The sequence below is a fragment of the Trachurus trachurus genome, assembly GCF_905171665.1.
Source record: "Trachurus trachurus genome assembly, chromosome: 4".
NCBI classification, from domain to species: Eukaryota; Metazoa; Chordata; class Actinopteri; order Carangiformes; family Carangidae; genus Trachurus; species Trachurus trachurus.
Window position 1 is genome coordinate 26278937 of NC_139898.1, and position 19089 is coordinate 26298025.

The 19089-nt window shown below is 42.8% G+C and overlaps 1 protein-coding gene across 5 annotated transcripts in view; it reads right to left on the minus strand.

Moving 5' to 3' along the window:
* ddah1 (dimethylarginine dimethylaminohydrolase 1) overlaps positions 1–19089 on the minus strand; it is an 80641-nt gene that overhangs the window by 3133 nt on the left and 58419 nt on the right. For all 5 annotated transcript variants that reach the window (XM_083969649.1, XM_083969647.1, XM_083969648.1 and 2 more), the window contains exons 2-5: positions 18685–18784; positions 15921–15994; positions 10147–10266; positions 3759–3902 (exon numbers count right to left, since the gene is read on the minus strand). In XM_083969649.1, the coding sequence (XP_083825775.1) occupies positions 3759–3902; positions 10147–10266; positions 15921–15994; positions 18685–18775 (429 nt within the window). In that variant the 5' untranslated portion in view covers positions 18776–18784. The remainder of the gene's footprint in view (positions 1–3758; positions 3903–10146; positions 10267–15920; positions 15995–18684; positions 18785–19089) is intronic.

The window sequence follows — 19089 nt, forward strand, 5'->3', positions numbered from 1 at the left end:
GCAGCGCTCCAGGTATTGACCAGCACGGCGCTCGCTGCAGATGGTTCTTCAGAAAAAGGGCTAAAGGCACAGCTTAGCAGGCAGCAGGGAAACTGTCAGGCAGGACTTATGCAACACTTGTGTTTATTTGTCAACTCGAAAATATTGTGTTGATATAAAAGCCCTGCAGAGAGAAACCAAATGTGAAGTAGGAGAACAAGCATTCAGCAAGGTTTCCTGCTCTCGCGGCAAAATATAAAAAAGATGGGAGTGAGAACTATTACGACATCCTCCAAAGACCCTCGTAAAGTAGTGTGTCACCCTGTGGACATTTTCCAGAAGAAAACCAGTGTTTTCCTACCAGACGTCCAAACCAGGATATTTTTCTCTTTAAACTCTCATTTCAACCCTGCTGTGATACTGAGCGAGGCCTTGCGGCACAGCCAGAGGGACCAACTAAACAAATTCTTATCTCATGATGCAATATAGCTGATGAAGCCTCTGGTGAGTCAGATGCCATGTTAAAAACCACAGCCGTGCCTTATAACTCCTGATTCTTCTCGACCCAAGCCATTATGTGTAATGTGGGCAGCAGTACAGGTCAGGGCCCTCTTTAAATAATTTGAACATTAGCTCTGCACCATCATCCTCTCATGTAACCCCATTATACCACCGAGGAATACGCCATTAATGAGTATTTCCATATCGTTTTTACATAATTGCCTCATTGAAATTGGTAACATCATCATCCTGAAACAACTGCACGTGTAAGTGCTCATGACAGACAGGAAAGGAGTGCGTGGCCTTGCCAGCAGCTCTATGAGGCTGCACTCAGGCTTAGCAGTGCTGTGAGCTAAATGCTAATGTCAACATATTAACATGCTTGCAATGACAATGCTAATGCAACAGGGGATGTTGCACATCGACAGAAAGTGTAGCTCAAGCTGATGTGATGTCATTTGTTTTTGCAGATATTTGGTCACAAACTTAAGCCCTAAGACAAACAAACTGTGATCTGATGATGTCACTGGTTGAACTTAGGGGGATCAGTGCAGTTATTACAGTTAACCGTGGGAGGGGAAACACAAATGTTTGTAGCAAATGTCATGGCAATCAATCCAATAGCTGTGAGGAGGACGTCTCCCTCATCGTCTGGGCTCCGTGAATGTGTGTGAATCCAGTGTCATGGCAATCTGTCCGGGGAAATGTCAACTTCATGGCATTTTCAATCTGAAACTGGTGGACAAACAAATCGAACACTGTCCAGAATCCTTTCTATCTAGACGACATGATCGGAGGGGTCAGTTGTTGTGCTTTTGAATAACTCCCCTCCCAAAAAAACACCAGTAAATCCCCCTGCTGTTTATAGCATCTGCGTCTCCGAAGTGTCTCTTTTTTTGATCGTTTCCAGCCGAGTTCTCATTACTGCGGTTGAGATTTATATGTGGGGTCGGGGTGGGGGGTGGCATGGTCCCACACAGCAGAAGCTGCTATATTTCACTGGGCCTTTTGTCTAGCTCATTTTCTTTATCTCTTCACCGAGCCCTTCCAGAGCCGTCGCCACTGCTAACCATTAAAGATGCCCCCGTCTCCGCCCCCTCCGACCCCACCAATCCTCTCTCATGACCCCCTGCCTTTGTTAATGTGGAACTCTTATGTAACTTCATGAGCTGAAACTAAAAATAGACCGGAGATTAGGACAGACAATGTTTAGAGTTAGAAAGCAGCACAAGACTTTCAGAGCGTCTCGGCGATTGTGCTGAGAAAATCTCCACATCTCATTGAAGGGGAACAAGCAACAAGTTCCCTTGGGAAAACGTGAGACGACTGAGGCCTACTGTACAACAAGGCACCAGAGTTAAAGCTGATAAAACTATCCCTGCTATTTTAGCTTCTTAAACACCAGTTTGGGACCAAAACTGGGTTGCAGTCCAGTTTCTTGGTGGGTTTGAACGGTATAAAGGGAAACTGGATCACGGAGGAAAATGCACATTTCTCAAATATTGCTCCAAATGGTCCGTTAAAAGGTGCTATCAACGCAGGAAGCAGGAGGTACACAAATAGATTTTATTATGCTAGAGTTAAATTCCTACAGTTAATCTTCCTGGAAAAAATGGAGCCTTCGCTATGGATGAGAGTCCAAAGACGCATAATTTTGTGAATTCTTCCTTCTAAAAATAGCTGCGGAGGTTGGGGTTTTAACCACTGAGTACATTTTGAGGTCTGGGCACTGTCTCTGCAGATTGCAGGATGTTGGGTTTGATCCTGTGAGAATCCTTGTGAGGGATCCTTGTAATGTGAAGTGACCCCAAAGCATCTAAATAACACGGCTCCTGCTCAGCCTTTCCCAAACCCCACAGACGGAGTGAGACAATAACATATCATTCACGTTGAGCTACTGCTAGAAAATGATATTTAAGTGCCACGAGTGAAAGGAACATCTCTCGTAGGTGTTTTCAAGTAGGTCACTGAATGAAAGCCTATGGTTTTCATCCAGTTTAACATGAATGCAGGCTTCTAGACGGACTCTCTTCAGAAGACGCCCAGGGAAACTCTTCAGCCTCTCTCTGAAATGAGTTTGATCCTTGCACATTTCTCCAGAGGTTTCCCTGATGAGCTCCTGAAACAGGAGCCAGCTCGACAATCATCAGTACAAAAACATATTAACCTCATCTGGATTATCACTCAGAAAAGCATCTCTCTTTACAGATACATTTTTGGTACTTTGCCTTTATTTTAAATCACTAGGCAACGAGGATACAAATAATAAGTTAAAAGAGATGCAGAAACAAGATGCATCAATTATAATTTTGTAATTTGCTGTCATATTAAGGATTGAATCATTTGTTTGTTTTTGCAAATAAAAATATTAATGCATCGTCAAGGAAGCACAACAAGCTGTAATCACTACACTGACTTTTTTTTTCACTTCTGACGTTAATGAAGCAAACATGTTCGCAGTCAGTGGCTTATTTACACTTCCTGCAGAGAGAGACAGCAACATTACAAGGTGTTAGCATGTGGTCTGCTCTCCCAACAACTCCTGAGGGAAATATCTGCTGCTAAATGCTTCACTGTGTTCACCAGCTACTGCGGCTGATTGCTTTGTTTATCTGCCCAGCAGGTACAGTGGAGTTATTATCTCATTAGATATCATTATCAGTATTATTATATTGATTATAGTGGCAGGAAATAACCATAACAGTAAAAAGTTGCAGACACTTCACACAACAATGAGTTTAAAGAAGTTAAACTGCAGAGCCTGTGTGAGCTGCTTCCACAGACATGTAGACACTTGACCCATTGTTGATGCACAGACTTCAGTTGTAGCAGCTTGAAGAACTATTTTGATGATTAACTCACTCAGAGAAGAAAAAAAGGAGAAGCTAATAATATGTTTTTCCTTCAGACCTCAACGTGTCTGTCTGAGCCTCGTCCACAAAAGGCCACTTCACATCAAACTGCAGGGTCCTTTGTCAGAAACCAGCCCTGGCTGTGGTTAACCTGCAGTGGTCTGTGTAAAACAACCATGCAGCTTGTGCAGGGTTTCCCTCTCCGGCCAGTTGTTATTCTCCCAGGTCTGGACAGGATGAAAGGCAACAAAGGCCACTGCTCTGTAAATCTGAGCCGCTAAACCAGCCTGGCTGCCCTGACTGCGTTTCTTCCTCCCAAAGGTGCAACCACAGGATTGTAAATGTGAATGTGGGACTCTGTGTGTGTGTGTGTGGTTGTGAGACACAGTTACCGTCTATGGGTGTGAAAGGAAGCTGGCCCGTTACCTTTGCACTCTCTGGATACTCATCTGGCGTGCAGTGCATGAGCACATGTCCCTTATTAGGCAGATTCATGTAGACGCAGTTGGCAGCGAGGTCATCGGGCACCGTCAGCTTGTCATAGCGATGGTCGCTCATCTGCTGCATGATCTGCACACAAAGATAACAGACAGACAGAGAATAGACAATGAGGTAACGCAGCCGGTGAGAGTCCGCAGGGCTTTCAGACAGACAGACAGACAGACAGAAAACACTCATTCAGACTATCAGACACTTTGAGTCTGAGGAAAAAGGCCACAGTCCCGAGCGCAGCACCACGTCTCTCTGCCGCGGCCAAAACCACTCTCGGGGCCTGGGGGGTCTTAATGGAGAACACAGGAGCAGACAGACATTCTTTCTCAGCAGATGTCATGTTATTTATGTAATCTGAAAGAGTGGAAGGTGGGACGGGCGGTGGGGGGGAGAGCGGCTGAGAAGACGCCCGTGTTGCCAAGTGGAAGTCGGGGGGGTGAGGATGTTATGACCAGAGGAGAGGCAGGTGCCTCTTAATGTTTATGAGCTGAACATCTGCGGACGGATACCTCAGAGACAAGGAGGGGAGGTGGAGAGCGACTTAAAAAAAAGAAAAGAAAAGAAAGAAAAAATCCAAGGCATCAACAGTCACAGATATTTTGAGGAGTGAGATTTCTACCTGATATGGAGGTCATCTCGTCTGTAGCTTTTTTTTTTTATTATTATTATTTGGTGCTTTTCTGTTGCTCGTCTTTCTCTCACCTTCTACTGTTGCAGGTTGAGTGGATTATTTGCTTTAGATTACCAATCAAATAAAGTTATTATTCAAATTTTAAATGACGGTAAAAGAAAATGTGCAAATGTAAAGATTGGACATCAGATGTGACCTTTAGCATCAACTCTGCATCCAGAATGTGTGACGTCAGCCTGACGCACATGTAGCTTTAGAGGAGTGGCGGTGATGGAAAGTGATGACATACAACTAGACGTGTGGGAGGACAGTGTGTGGCTTGTGAACACAATGGGCTTTGTGGCTGAAGATGTTTTCATTTCGCTTCCCACTAACTACGTCTGCTGAAACAGGGAAGACCAGCGTGCTCACTGAGACGGAAACGGCCCTTTGTTGTGTCACTGATGTAGAAATATGGATCGCTTTGCATTATACGACTTGTATAATGAGGTAAACACACTCACAATCCTTGTACCTTGAAAAACACGAGTTATTGTCACATAAATAGCGGGCTATTATTACCAACAGCAAAAGTGCTGCTCTCAGGGCTCTGCTTGGGCTTTCCTGGGAAAAATAATCTATCCAGCACACAGGAAGTGACACATTTAATGTTTCTGGCAGTAATAACTGTGCTTGGTGGGAATAAATAGAAGAACAATTGTGTAGTTAGTGTGAACAGTAAACCCCATCATTAAATTAAAAAGGGAAAAATCTGTCACAGCCTAAGGACTGGACCTGTTGCTACAGGGAACAGTGAACTCTGGGAAGTGCAGTGCAAAGAACATCGCAGTATTAGAGCTTTTATGTCAAAAACAAAGTCTGAAGAAGTAAATTCAGATTGTTGTGGTGACTCATATGTTTGTACATCTGATGGAATGAACTCGCTTTTGATTTACAAATGACAAATAATTATAAAAGGAACAAAGCTCTGCAAATGACTGACAATGCAAAAATCTATCAGATCAACTTCATAGGAGCTGACGTTGCCGTTTCTGAGCGCAGGGGCTGCAGGGTGGAGTACGAGCATTGTGTGTGTCAATGTGTGTGTGTGTGTGTGTGTAACCAGACCAGACACATTCCCAGGTCACTTGTGGGTGTGTTACGTGATTGCAGCAGCCCTAAATGAAAACACTGTCCATGTGCGTGACCGCCAACACTGTCTCTCACACACAGGGGGATTAAGAGTGGTAGAGATTAGAATAAACGTTGACTCCACCAAAGATCACAGTTGTTCCTGCTTTACTCTGTGTCTCTAAAACATCTCATTTTCTTAGTAAAAACAGAGAGGGGAGAAAAAAAAACTATTCGAGGGGGTGTAAGGAAAATGTCCTACAGCAAGATTTCATCGTGCTTCGTGTAAAGTTCTGATCCATGAAATGCAATTAAATCCTTAGAAAATTCACCTGACTCATGGAACACTGGGTTCTCTGTCCCAACCAGTCAATATAATGCCAGATTATTCATTTGTGTTACTTAAGTTTTAATTTGTTCAAGCCTCAGGCCTACAGAAGTAAAAAAAAAAAACCCTAAAAGGTAAGTTTATATCAGTCACTGCCTGTTTTTGAATAATTACATGAGATTTCCAGCAGCTCCTGCGAACATGAGTTTGTCTGGCTACCGTCAGTAGTAGTACTGTACCTTATTTAGATTTATGCATCTTTTTCTGTGTGTTCAAACACAAAAGAAACAAAGGAGAACTCTGTTCTTTACATATTGTAGTAGGACCTCCTGGCTCATGGCCAAGCATAAAGCTACAGCAAATTAGCGGCGTCTTGCCTCTGGACAGTGGCTGAGGTCCAGTTAATTCACAGAGTGGTAACTGGGCAGCAGAATGTGCTTAGTCAGAGCTGCTAAAACAAAATGTTTACTGGAAGGTAATAAACCCCCACCGCCCTACCAACATCACCACCCTGGGCAATGACAATCTTAAGTTAACAAAAAAAAATATTCAGACAATTTACCGGAGCTGATGCTGTCCCCTGCGTAGTTGCATAATCTGGATTTTTGAGTATTTACAACGCGTGTCGGATAAATTCTTCCAAGAGCCTTTAAAACTTTTACAATTTTGTCATTGGTGAGCAACAGCAACAGATACGTGACGAATCCTTCTCAGGGCTGCTTCCAAATCCGTTCGGGAAATGAGACTGAAATTGTTTCCTGTTGATGTACAACAACAGTTTGTTATAGTTCCTTGACACTCTCTCACCCTGGATATATTATTGGCCTATATGGAGTGTTTACGGTTGCACCCTGAGGTGTCTGATGTGCAGCTGATGTGAACGGGAAGGGAAGGAAAGGGAGGGGAGCGGAGGACACAGTACATCTCTGATAATACTAAGATAACATATTTCTGAACACTTCCCTAAAAACAAAATTCACATTTGTCCTGCACTTTGGATAAACTATGAAATATTATCAGCTGCTGTCTGACTCTGCAGCTGACTCAGTGACTCAATGATAACATCACTGGCAAGGAAACCGAGCGTTCATCGGCCATATATGGATCTGTTCCTGATACTTCAAACTGTAAAAGTCATCAGTTTTTTTGTTTTTTTTCCCTCTGTAGCAGTGTGATGGATTTTTCTTTTGGAGTTTTTGTTAAATATCTCAACTAATGGATGGATTAAGATGCGATTCATCACAAATATTTATGCCGCAGTTTGGATGTGGTCTAATAATATGATCTCTAACCTCAAAAATTCATTCTCTCAGCTGTCCAACACACACACACATACACAAGAAAGGACAGTGTTTGTTGTTTCAGAGCAGACTTGCCTTCTTGTCTGATGGCTTTAGCAAATGTTAGCATGATAACGGGCCAAACTAAGATAACATACATAGTAAACCTGCTAATGTGTTGTGGGTGGTGGTAAAAACAACAACAACAACAACCAAAAATAGGACATTTTTGAGAAAACAGCTTGATTTGTATCTCGGGAATATGACCTGTGATGTCCCACAGGCTTATTCTTACATCTGACCTCACATATAACTTTATACTACAAGGACGGCATGAAAAGTATGGTAATATTTTTCAATGCTAATGTCTTCAACAGTAGCTTTTCCAGCTAGTGTGAATAGAATTAGTACAGTATGTAGTATGGACCCTGTGTGAGGTAACGTGTGCTATCAGCTGCTGCTCCTCAACACTGCAGCTGACTCACAGCCTCAGTCTGACATTACAGGCAGAGAAACCTGATGCTCCAAAGCCATACATGGCACGTTCCCTGGTACGAAGACATACGTGCTAACTCATCAGATTTATCATCATTAATGCAGAGTATCTGGTATCTTATTAGTAGTGTGTGTATATGTGGGTTTGCTTATAATCAGGATTTGGTTATCATACATTTATGACCTTCACTGTGTTGTCACCTCATTATCTATAAAACTTGAGCGTGTAAACAACCTTGAGGTGAAGATCAAATGCTGACCGGTCGAGTGTAATGACCTCATGAATCAAAGAGGGCTCAGTGAACGGTAACGCAGCGAGGGTGTAGAGTGCGAGGGAACAGGGAGTGGGTGCTGCTGCTGCATTCACTGACACAGGCAGATATTTGGGGATGATGACTTCATGACAGAGGCTTGGCAGCGACAGTGGCAGATGGATGACGAAATCCCTAAGGTCAGTGTGTATTCTCATCGCAGGGGAGTGGGAACTAAACACAGTGAGGAAACTACACCTGGTCTACAGATATAAATATGCTGATTGTTGAAGAGAAACCGTCAGAGTAAAAGCAGATTAAAAATGCACAGCCCTGATAGAGCAGGCGCCAGTGAGATACATTATAGATCTACACTTTTTCATGCATTAAAATGAACCCACGTGACTAAACCCCAGTTGAGAATCAGATCACATCCTGCTCTGGTCTCAGTGAATATCTTACAGCTGCAAAACTCAGTTCATTAAGATAAACAGAATTAGTCAGGCTCCAGCTTTGATTTGCACAAAGTGTCTTTGTTTAAGGGTATACATAAGAGCTGCATCCACATCCAAAGCAGCCACTCTGAATTCATTAGAACGGCATTCATAAGATCTCACTCCCCCCACAAAGAGAACATTACCTAATTACAAATCCAGGGTTGTTAAAAGTCCCTTTAAAACAGGAGCTAATTGCTGCAAGAGAGGAGGGTGACGTAAGCTGTAATTAGGAAGCGAGCAGTCTGTCATTAAGTCTCGCTAACGGCCACTCCTCGCTCCAATAGCTAATTACTGGGGTGATCAAACAGGCAGGAATCTTAACGAGTCAATGCTGGGATATAAAATTAATTAGCGCATATGTTTATGAATGTATTGTTGGAGTTCTTCTTGTGTGCGCTTCAGCAGTGCAAACGCAATCACAACCCAACAAATCTGACCCTGTGTTTCTCTCAAGTGCTTTGCCTCATTAGGAAGTGCTGTCTGATGGTTTGGTTTTAATTGCCCCTGAGACTCACTAGGTGATTTTTTTTTTTTTTTTTTTTTACTTGACATCCAAGCCACACTTAGCCAGTAGGGGGAGATATCACACTAGGAGGCAAGTGAGGAGCCGTGCCAGCGAGGATCTGTCAAAGCCAAGGGTGTATGCGCTTGTGTGTCTAATTCTTCATACTTATGTAATTAGATGTACTGCATGTGTATCATTAAAAAAAAGGTTCACATGCCGCCTCACGTATTGATGTTTGTGGATTTTAATAATTCCATCAGAGGGATGGGCCGAGATTTATGACCCCTCTTTGTGAGACAATCTTCCTCAGTCAGGGAGTGAAACTGTCTCTGCTTCATGTCGTCCTGAAGCATCCCTTGGGTTTCCATTGATGCAACAAAGTCTGATCGATTCAGAAGCCTTTGGAGCGAAATGAGCTCAAGCTGTTTAATGGAGGGACAATACCTTTGTAATTGAAGCTGGAGTGTGAGCGCCAGGGGCAATCCCCACAGATTAGCTGAGAATATGAATTAATGAGGAAGGATTAAGGTGACAGGTGGTTTCAATGTGCTTACAGAGGGAAGCAGCCATCAGGCTGTAAGTAAGGGAGTCTGTTCTGAATCAACATGTGTGATGTCCTGTCTTGTAGTGTTATTCTTGCTGAATACTTTGCAGAATGAGAGGAAAAAAAAGAGGTTCATACCAACTGGATTGAGCCAAGAAAAAAAAAAAAAAAAAACTACAGCTACCGCCTCCGGTTGTTTGCCTCTGCCAACCAGTCAACTTGCAGTTTACATCCATCTCTATGCAAACAGATTTGCAAAAACTTTTGAGGTCACACTGATGCTGACCTTTGACCTTTTGGATATGAGATGTCATCACTTCATCATTTTATCATGTAAAATAATTCATGTGGGATCGTGTCACGATTATCTTATAAATACCTAAGTAAGAGTGTGTGTTGTGTTTTGCGAGGTCACAGTAACCTTGACCTTTGAGCTCTGACAACCAAATCTGAATCAGTTCAACCTTGGAGTCAAATGAACATTTGTGCCGAAAGTAAGGAAATTCCCTCCAGGTATTCCTGAGATATCACATTTATAAGATTGGATCGTATCATATTAACAGGACTCTGCTTCCTACTGTACATACAACACACACACACACACACACACACACACACACACACACACACACACACACACACACACACACACACACACACACACACACACAGGCTCCGTACCTTGAGGGCTTTCTGTGCTGGTTCACTGGAGCCGATGACTATAAGGCCCGGCCCCCCCATGCTGCAGAAGCTTTTCAGGTGCAGCCCCTCCAGCACAGGCACAGTAGACACAGCGTAGTCCTGCAACACACAGTTCAATCAGGTTAAGCAAAAACGCAGTATATAACGATAAGCTTCATGAGGACAGAACAGAGGCAGGCCATAAAAATTTATTTAAATTAATGTTTCTTCTCTCCTGGAGCAGAGAAGAGGAGAACAATCTTATTGCAGAAGCAGAAACCTGATGAATACGATGTGGTAAATAACATCAGTAGTTGAAATAAGTGTAAAATGTAATGGTTCCCCATTTGTGGTTGAAAAAATAATAGAAACTAAATCCATGCAGTTTAATCCTAATGAGACAATATTCATAAAAATGTAGCACTTACAGTATAATAGGCTACTGTACCACATTGCATGGGATTATAGAGATATGATGAGTAAGTGTAAGTCTTCCTTTGTCAGTGAATCACAATCACAACAAAGCACCGCGGCTCCACTTAGTATGAGTGAAACCATCTCATATCGTCTTTTATATAATACATAAATATATAAATAAATAAAGAGCACTGTAATGGTTTGTGCAGTATCATTAGACGGGGACTCGGGTGGCCTTTAAAATAAAGTAGTGGGCAGCTCAGGGGCGGAAACAGCAGGAGTGTCTGGAAGATGATGTCACTGAACTGAGGGCTCATGGGAGATTACAGAGCAACTTGTAGGAGTCTGATTGGAGGGGCTTTCTCTGGCTGCAGGATGTTGCAAACCAAATGTTGTCATGAGAAGTGTTATAAAAGCTCAAGTTTTACAGTTTCACTTCAGAAGACTGCCACTCGACAGCTTTTTTAAGACCTGAGCTCAGCCTTTGGTTAAGCCATCTCTGAAATGTGAAGCCGCCTTTTTATCACTTATCTAAAACTACATAATAGTCATGATTACTAAAAAAAGCAATAATCTTCTTTCTTTCTTTCTAAAGAATGTAAAAACACCCTTAGTTACTAGTAGAAAACTGACTGCATCAGGTTTGTGTGGGAGCGGTTTGATGACAGTTATGGCAACACAAGCAAACAACACAACAACTGTTGTCACACTGTTGTTTGAAGTGTCTCTCAACTCTGATTGGTCCGTGGGATTGAATGACATCACATTTTCCACATCAAACCGGAGAGAAAATCAAAAACACAAACGATGTCGAATGACTGAAGCTTTTCAACCTCTGGATTTATGTCGAATCACATGGCTCATAGTGAGAAGCTGATTGAGAAAATATGTTTTTCAGCGTTCAACTACACCGACACTGTATTATGGTTCATTTTGGTGGAGGATCAGTTGCACGGCACTGTAGAGGGTCCTATAGTGTTTTATTTATCTTCAGCCTTCGACAGTTGATGTTGGACTGACCCTTTCATTAAAACGTCAGCTGGAGGCCGCCTTGTTTCAAGAATTAAAGCCTGGAGTCCATATTTGAAGAATTACAGCATACCCTGTCGAAACAACATTATTTTACCGGCGACTTTATTTTGATTTTGATTCACTGGACTGGGAGAGTTTCCTGCTTTGAAGCTGATTGATTAGGCTTTTGATTCAGGCCTCATGGTTGGTGACACAGTGTCAGTCTTTGGGGAATCACTACAGCCAGAGTTGTGTCCTACTGAGATCTATAAACCTTGAGGTGATACCAAGCTATAATTTGAATTATGATAGGATATGAGGCTTTAAGCTTATTTTCCAGGACCTTTCCTTCCTGAATCTATGCGAATACATTTATGCGGCTATAAATTCTGGTTTGTGCCTAAGAAAATAACTTCTTGTACTGACGTCCATGTGTTTTCTTAATCACATAATATGTTTTGAATGGGCTTTTATAGCTCTAGGTTCATAAAACCCCATGAAGTATTGTGTACATTTTCCGTCGTTACACTCGATTGTACCATTTTCCATTCAACTGTATGTTAACACTTTTATGGTCGATGTTTGTACGGCATGATTAGCTGCATTGTAGTGCTGTGTTTGATTCACTGAGATAGGTATTGTGACTGAAACACAGAATAGCGCTTGGCAGCTTATCATGTGAGAAACGTAAATTCCCTCATCCTTGATGTTTTCCTGAACTCTTTCCTTGGCACTTGTTTAGAAGATACAGAAGGACAACTGGGGATTATGTAATCTGGACTTTCTTCTTTCCTTATCCATCAACAGGAAGTTTCTGTGTAAAATTAGAAATGTGAGTCAAACCATTCTCCTTATCAAGATACATCCCTCAAGCAATTAAAATGAGAGACCGTAGCTTTTCATCTGCACTGCACAGGCAGGAAAAGACCCTTTGGATGAACCCAGATGTGCATCAGATTTCTGTGTCGATGTTATTGTCTCATTGGTACAAATTAGGGGTCGACACCTTTTAGCTGCAACAGAAACAAAGTGGTGCAACCTCGAGATTACTTCCCGAACAGACTGATCCCATCAACGGCATCAGCACCAACTACTGCGACCTCTGTACTGTAGGGGCCGTAAAGAAACGGCGGCTGCAACATCTGTACGCAGTTGTTGAGTGCTAAACAAACCTGGCAACAAAGTGATCCTTAATTTGATAATGAAAGGAAAAAACAACATTGATAGAGGGAATCGATCTGATAAAAAACGGAAAAAACAATAGTGGACGCTCAAGTGGTTTTTCCTTGTGTCATTTGCCAGAGACGCATCATTAAGTCCCGTCTTATCAAAGATAACAGAAAACACAGAGGAATCCATAATGAGGAATTCAAATCAGATACAGATGGGGAGGATGGAAGCACTACAATAAAACCATTCAGGTTACCGTAATGTGCTGAACTCTTGGTGCCATGACCCAACTCTGAACTTTACTCTTTTGTCATGGTCTCTCAGAGCGATACACATAAAGTCTACAGTATAAAACTTCTCCACATTACAATAACAGTAAACAAGACAGATAGGATCAGTCTGTTTTCATGGCCCACACTGTGACTCTGTTTGTAGACTGCATGCCTAAAATCCTCCCTGAAACAAATCTGTTATTTCAGTGATGTTTGGGATATTTTTCCCGAATATTTCCTTTGGACGCCTGTGTCATATGGGAGTGGAGATCGTTGGGCCCAGTTTTGATTATCAAGGTCAGGCCGCGGCGCAGTTATATTAGTCATAAAGTAGTTGGAAAAGACAATATGGTGAAATCATTTTGAAATACAAAATCAGTGACGTTAACAAAGGCTGAAAAGAGACACAGAGCAGGCTTATACACACACACACACACACACACACGCTGCTGTTGGATTTCATTTCAAGGCGACGCGGCTGGCGATCAATATTTTTCATATTGTCAACAAATCAGACCAAAACCAACAATGCATTAGTCCGTCTGTCTCTCAGCTTCCCCCTGCCCCTCCCCCGCCCGCGGTTTTTCAAGCCTCGAGCCCATTTGTTCCTTGTGAAGACATAAATCTTTTAAAAAATGGGTCACAAAAACATTTTTAGACAAGGCTAAAAAGAAAAATCCTAAAGCAGCTGAGTTACTGTGGTCACAGAGGATTAAATAGTCCACTTGTTGGGACGACTTTCAGCCGCAGATTTGGACTACGGGGGGTATTTAAAGGGAGAGGAAGGTGCATATGGGAAGAACTACAGTGGCCATGTTCTTGGTTATTAAGGAACATTTCCCCTGGCTTGAGTGCCTCTGAATATGGGAAAGATAACACCGAATTTATCCAAGTGAAAAGGAAGAGAAAATTAGTTTTGACAGCTCTTAATCTTAAACTGCAAATCACATTTTTAAGACCTGAAAAAACAAATTAGCCCAGAGTCAAATCATCCAATTTAAGTTTCTGCAGCGGCGGTATTAACTGAAGATGACAGTGTCGTTCAAACGAGGCCTAATTGCTTTAAATTATGAGGATTGTGAAAAACACTTTTCCCTCTAAGTGGGAACAGTCTGTCAATGCGACAGAGATGAGTAGACAGGTTGATGTAATTAATCACAGCACGGAGAGAAAGTGTCTGTGAAATCCTTCATAGGGGAGAGGTGTTTTCTCTCCCAAGTCACCGTTTTAATCAGTGTCATCAACTGCTTGTTTAATTACTGTGTACAGAGGTGGCAGAGGTTTGCATCAATAGCTGATTAAAAAGGCCTCCAGGCCAGCTGAGGCCTAATTGCCACTGGGATTCTTTTATAGCTGCATCCATCAATAATCGCTGGGGTGCTCGGCTCCAGTGGTGCAACATAACCCGAGTAGAAACAGACCTGTTTTTAATTGCACAAGTGTTCATGTTACCCTCATTTTTGTGTCAATAGGTGAAAAATCGATCCAACTTCCCCTATGTCTGTTTGTTTGTTGTTTCCAGCAATATAGAAACGGTCTGTGTGCAGTTAATTGGTTGGTAACACAGTGTAGCCTCGATGCAGACATGAAAGTCAGACGTCCACACAGGCAAGCAGAGCAAAGTGAATACACATAAAGGAGGAGACAGAGGCAGAGGAGGATGTATGAAGGATGGATATAATGGACAGAAAGAGGATGGGTGGAGTGAGACAGAGATGGTTGGAGGCAGAAATTGAAGTGGAACAGAATGGGAAAAAAGCAAAATTAATGGAGTGATGATGCTGTTATCTTCCTGCCATAAAGCTTTTATGATTGATAACCTATTTATCTCTTCCTATCTCTTTTTTGTGACGCCTGATCACTCAGAGCAGGCTGATGCTCAGAGACTAAACAAGGCAGAGTGGTGACTGTGTCTTCACAGGAGTCCGCCTCAAGGTTTCCATTTATACGATTACTGTGCAGTGATCCGAACAACAGGTTAAATGCACTGCAATACAATTTCCATCATGATTCGACTGAATTCCCCATGAAAAACCTAGTGTATTTACAGTCTTTGGGCTGACCTGGGTTTATATTGTCAAATGTATTTGTGTTCCTTTAAAGAAACAGTAAGACAAATTCCTGTTTTCACTCCAGCTGCTCTAATCAATACTTTTATATAAAGTGTGGGTCACAGTGGCTCAGAGAGGACGAAGACAGCCCTCTGGCCTGTTAGCTTGTGCCTTGTTTGCTTCTCTCTTGCAGGGACAGGTGATTGGTGGGCGGGGCTACCAACTACTATAACGTCTGACGCCGTGGTGTCAGCCTCAGAGAGACGCTCCATGTGCCATGTGCTCATCGTGTTTACCCACTCGCTGCAATTCACACATATACACTACACCCACTTATACCACTGACCTCCATGACATCCGCATCTCACCTCTGTTTACGCTCTGTAAACAAATGAGTTAATTTAAGTGCTTTTTTGGTGCCTGTCCACTTATTTGCCCTTTTATTCTGTTTATCATTTGGTAACCGTCACTCCGCAGCTCCCCTTGGCTCTACTTTCAGCTCATTGTTTTGGTTTTATGATCCATAGCTTTACTGTTCGGTTCATCTCACCACGCTCATTTGTGTCTCGTGTGGAGCAGCCTTGTAAATGGGCTCTTTAGGGAAGTGTTAATACGGAGCTGTTTGTTAACACATTTGCCATGTCGCCAGCATTAAGTGATAATATGGTGCCATTGTATTTACAGCTCAATTTGCCCCCATGTGGCCAAGACGATCAGTTTATGCATATTTAAGTTTGTGTTTCAGATGTGTAATGAGCTGCTAACACTTTAATTGCCATCAGCTAGGTAATGTTACTTTCGCTATGCAAGTATGAATTGTAATTGAGGCATTTATTTTTTTGCTTCAACTCACCTTAAAAGCATCAGCTAGGATCTCTGCTCCTCTCTGATTGGTCCGCTTGGAAAGGCCAACGAAGAACTCACGACCTGTGCAAAAAATCAAAAATATCCAAATATCTGTATAAAGACAAAATGAGACAGATGGAAAGATGTATTTGAAAGGAACTGTGAGTGCAAGAGACTCTACTAAAAATGTTAAAATCCATCCAGGGAGCCTGCGGAGCAACAGTAGCCGAACACTGCAGCCACCACAGTGTGTACTTTATGCATGCCTGTGAGAAAGGCCAACTGTGGTCAGTATGGTGGGGCACAAACAGACAGAGGGCCTGAATGCCTGGCGAGGCTGCAGCACACTGAGCTCAGGGATGGGGTCCTAATGTAGCTGCTGAGCCTTTACAAAATGAGCCGTTAGCCGAGGCCCTGCCAACAGGAAATGTTTCTAGCCCTGCCATGTGAAACCGATTTCAGCTGGAAGGAACGAGAGCACAGAGCCAGTGTCTAGAAACCCAATTAAGTGTACTATGCTTTTTCCTTGTGGCCTGCGCAGTGTAGAAGACACTGACCCACATTTTTAGCACAGCACACTGCTGTAACAGAATGTACAGAAAGCTAATGAAGACCACCGTGCTTTGGCTTCTCTGCCTTCATCAGTTTTATTACCTGATGCCAGAGTAATAAGAGGCCCATGTTGAGAGCCCTGGAGTCCTGCTGATGTGATTGGACCATGCAATATTGTACACAACATTTCTGCCAGAGATTATTTTCGGGGGGAAATTCTGCTTAGTGGGCCTCGGCGGCCGGGTCATCGAGGCCGCCGAGAGGAATGTTTGTGTGGAGGATCCCGAAACACAGACACGCAATCGTCTGCTCACTTAGTCGACTGTCTGTGAGCTGTGACTGTGGAGGATCAGGCTCTGCTATCTCACTGTTCCCCGACGTTTCCTGTTTACTCTTTTTAAAAAAAACTTGAATTCAATACACGTTTCTTAATGGACTGCAGTAAAAGCTCCAGTTTACATGTGGTCAGCCAGTGCCCCCCCACCCCCTTCACCCCTCCACCCTTACCCCTTACTATGTTTTGAATCAAGAATGACATATGCCAAGTGTGTGTTATGCAACAAATAACACATTGCATGTCTTGAGATGCAAAAATAACAGATGAGACAGAGCTGAAGAATGCCACAACACAACAGTACCCTGTTATATGACTTTAACAGATACCAGCCAGCCAATCAGAAACATGCACACCATGTCACTGCTTTGAAATATTTGACCTGAGCATCTCGGTATTCGTTTAAGGCCGTAGAGAGCATCTCTGACATCAAACATTTAAACAAGTTGAAAAAAAAAAACATGGATGACTCCTGCAAAGTGTTAAGCTGCTTGCGACAACCAGAGACTTATTGGAAGATTTGTATTTTTAACAGGCTGCCTGTTGTCCTCAGTGTTCAGTATGCAGCACAGCAAGTCAAACTGAAAGCATCCAGGCGTGTAAAACTAATATTTGTTTCCTCTTGACTGTGTGGGAGGTGATGTTCATTTACCATCACACTGTGAACTTGTGTTTGAGAAAACCTGACGGAAAGCAACTACTGATCTTTTTTGCAAAGCAACACTCAACAAGCTCCGAGGAAAGCAGAGTCATCAGCGCGTTCTCCGATCCATCCAAGATATTCCTACCGAGGGGCGTTCTGAACACTCAGATCTCTATCTCTACAATTAAAATTTTAATAACAATTACAAGCTGAAGTCACCAGAGCAGCGCAGGAGATAGAACCTGAGCCTGCATTTCATAACAATGTCATAGCCCCCACGGCGCCAGATTCTGTCATGTTTTCCTGCCCCCATCTTCCAAACAACATGATGCTAAATGTAAAAGCCATAGTTAGCCTGTCTCACAGCAATACCAATCCATGGATGTGTGTAACAGGTTGAAGAACTGCATTTTTTCCTGTCATGAGAAGATTACAGTATATCATGTGTTTGATCCCTTTCTTGTATGGAGTTTGCATGTTCTCTGGGTTCTGGACCATTTAGCAACTCCACACTGTCTGTAGGTGTGAATGTGAGTGTGTGAAGTCATTTGTCTCTATATGTCGGCCACGTGATGGACTGGTGACCTGTCCATGGTGTATGCCACCCCCTCGCCTGACTGCATGTTAACTGGATTGGCTCCAGCCCCTGCACAGATCCGTTGTATAGCCAACAGATAGGAAATTGGATCTACTGATGAACCTTGCAAATTTATCAACCTTTTTTGAAGGCTCTTTAACATATATTTGGGTGTTTGTCTTGCCTTCCGGCCCCCAAAATGTGAGAATTGACAATCTTGAAATCTGTAATGTGCAGGCTCCCTTGGTTGAAATCCACATGGTTTTATGAGCTGTTCCCTCAGTTGTCTTCCAGTGATGTAACTAGGTTTTGAATTTGCATAATACCACCTCTACCTGGTACCAGTAGAAGGGGCGGGGCAAGTAGTGGTTCATTTGCATTTAAAGGGACAGGCACTGAAACCAGCCGTTCTGAACAGGGCTGTTTAGAGAGTATGAAAAGAGCTGTGATGTTTGATCCTTGGGGTATTTTGACCAAAGCATGTCACAGATATGCCTTTAAGACACCTGGGAACTATTTTAATTTGTGGAAAGGGGCATAATATGTCTCTTTATATGTCCCTTTACACAAATGCAGGTCCTGCAGTGGCAGCAGTGAACACAGGAGGATGGCTTCATGAGATTTGATTGGCGTGATCATGCGGCTGAGGTGACAGTGGAGCCCACCTGTGAAAAGCACGTCTCCTCCATCCAGTGTGGCGTTCTCATCAGTCATCTCCACAAGGTTCAGACTCAGGTCCTTCAGAGCTCCTTTCATGACCTCCGTCTAGAAGAAACACACAGACACAAAAAAGGATTCACTCAAAACATCTGCTGATATTAAACAAAACACTGACTCACAATGACGTACAGTAAGTTCAGGCCATCAGCGTTTCCTATCTGCAGGAATATTATGATGCGGTCCAGTTCTAATCAGACATGTATAAACAAGAGAAAATCAGTTTGAGGATTTTCGCTGGGTTTCTGTAAATGGCACAGCGAGCTGCAGTACCCGGGTTTTAGAGATGGAGCGCAATGAAACAAAACCTTTTCTCTCCAACAGGTTGCGATGACATCATTTCAATGGGCCAT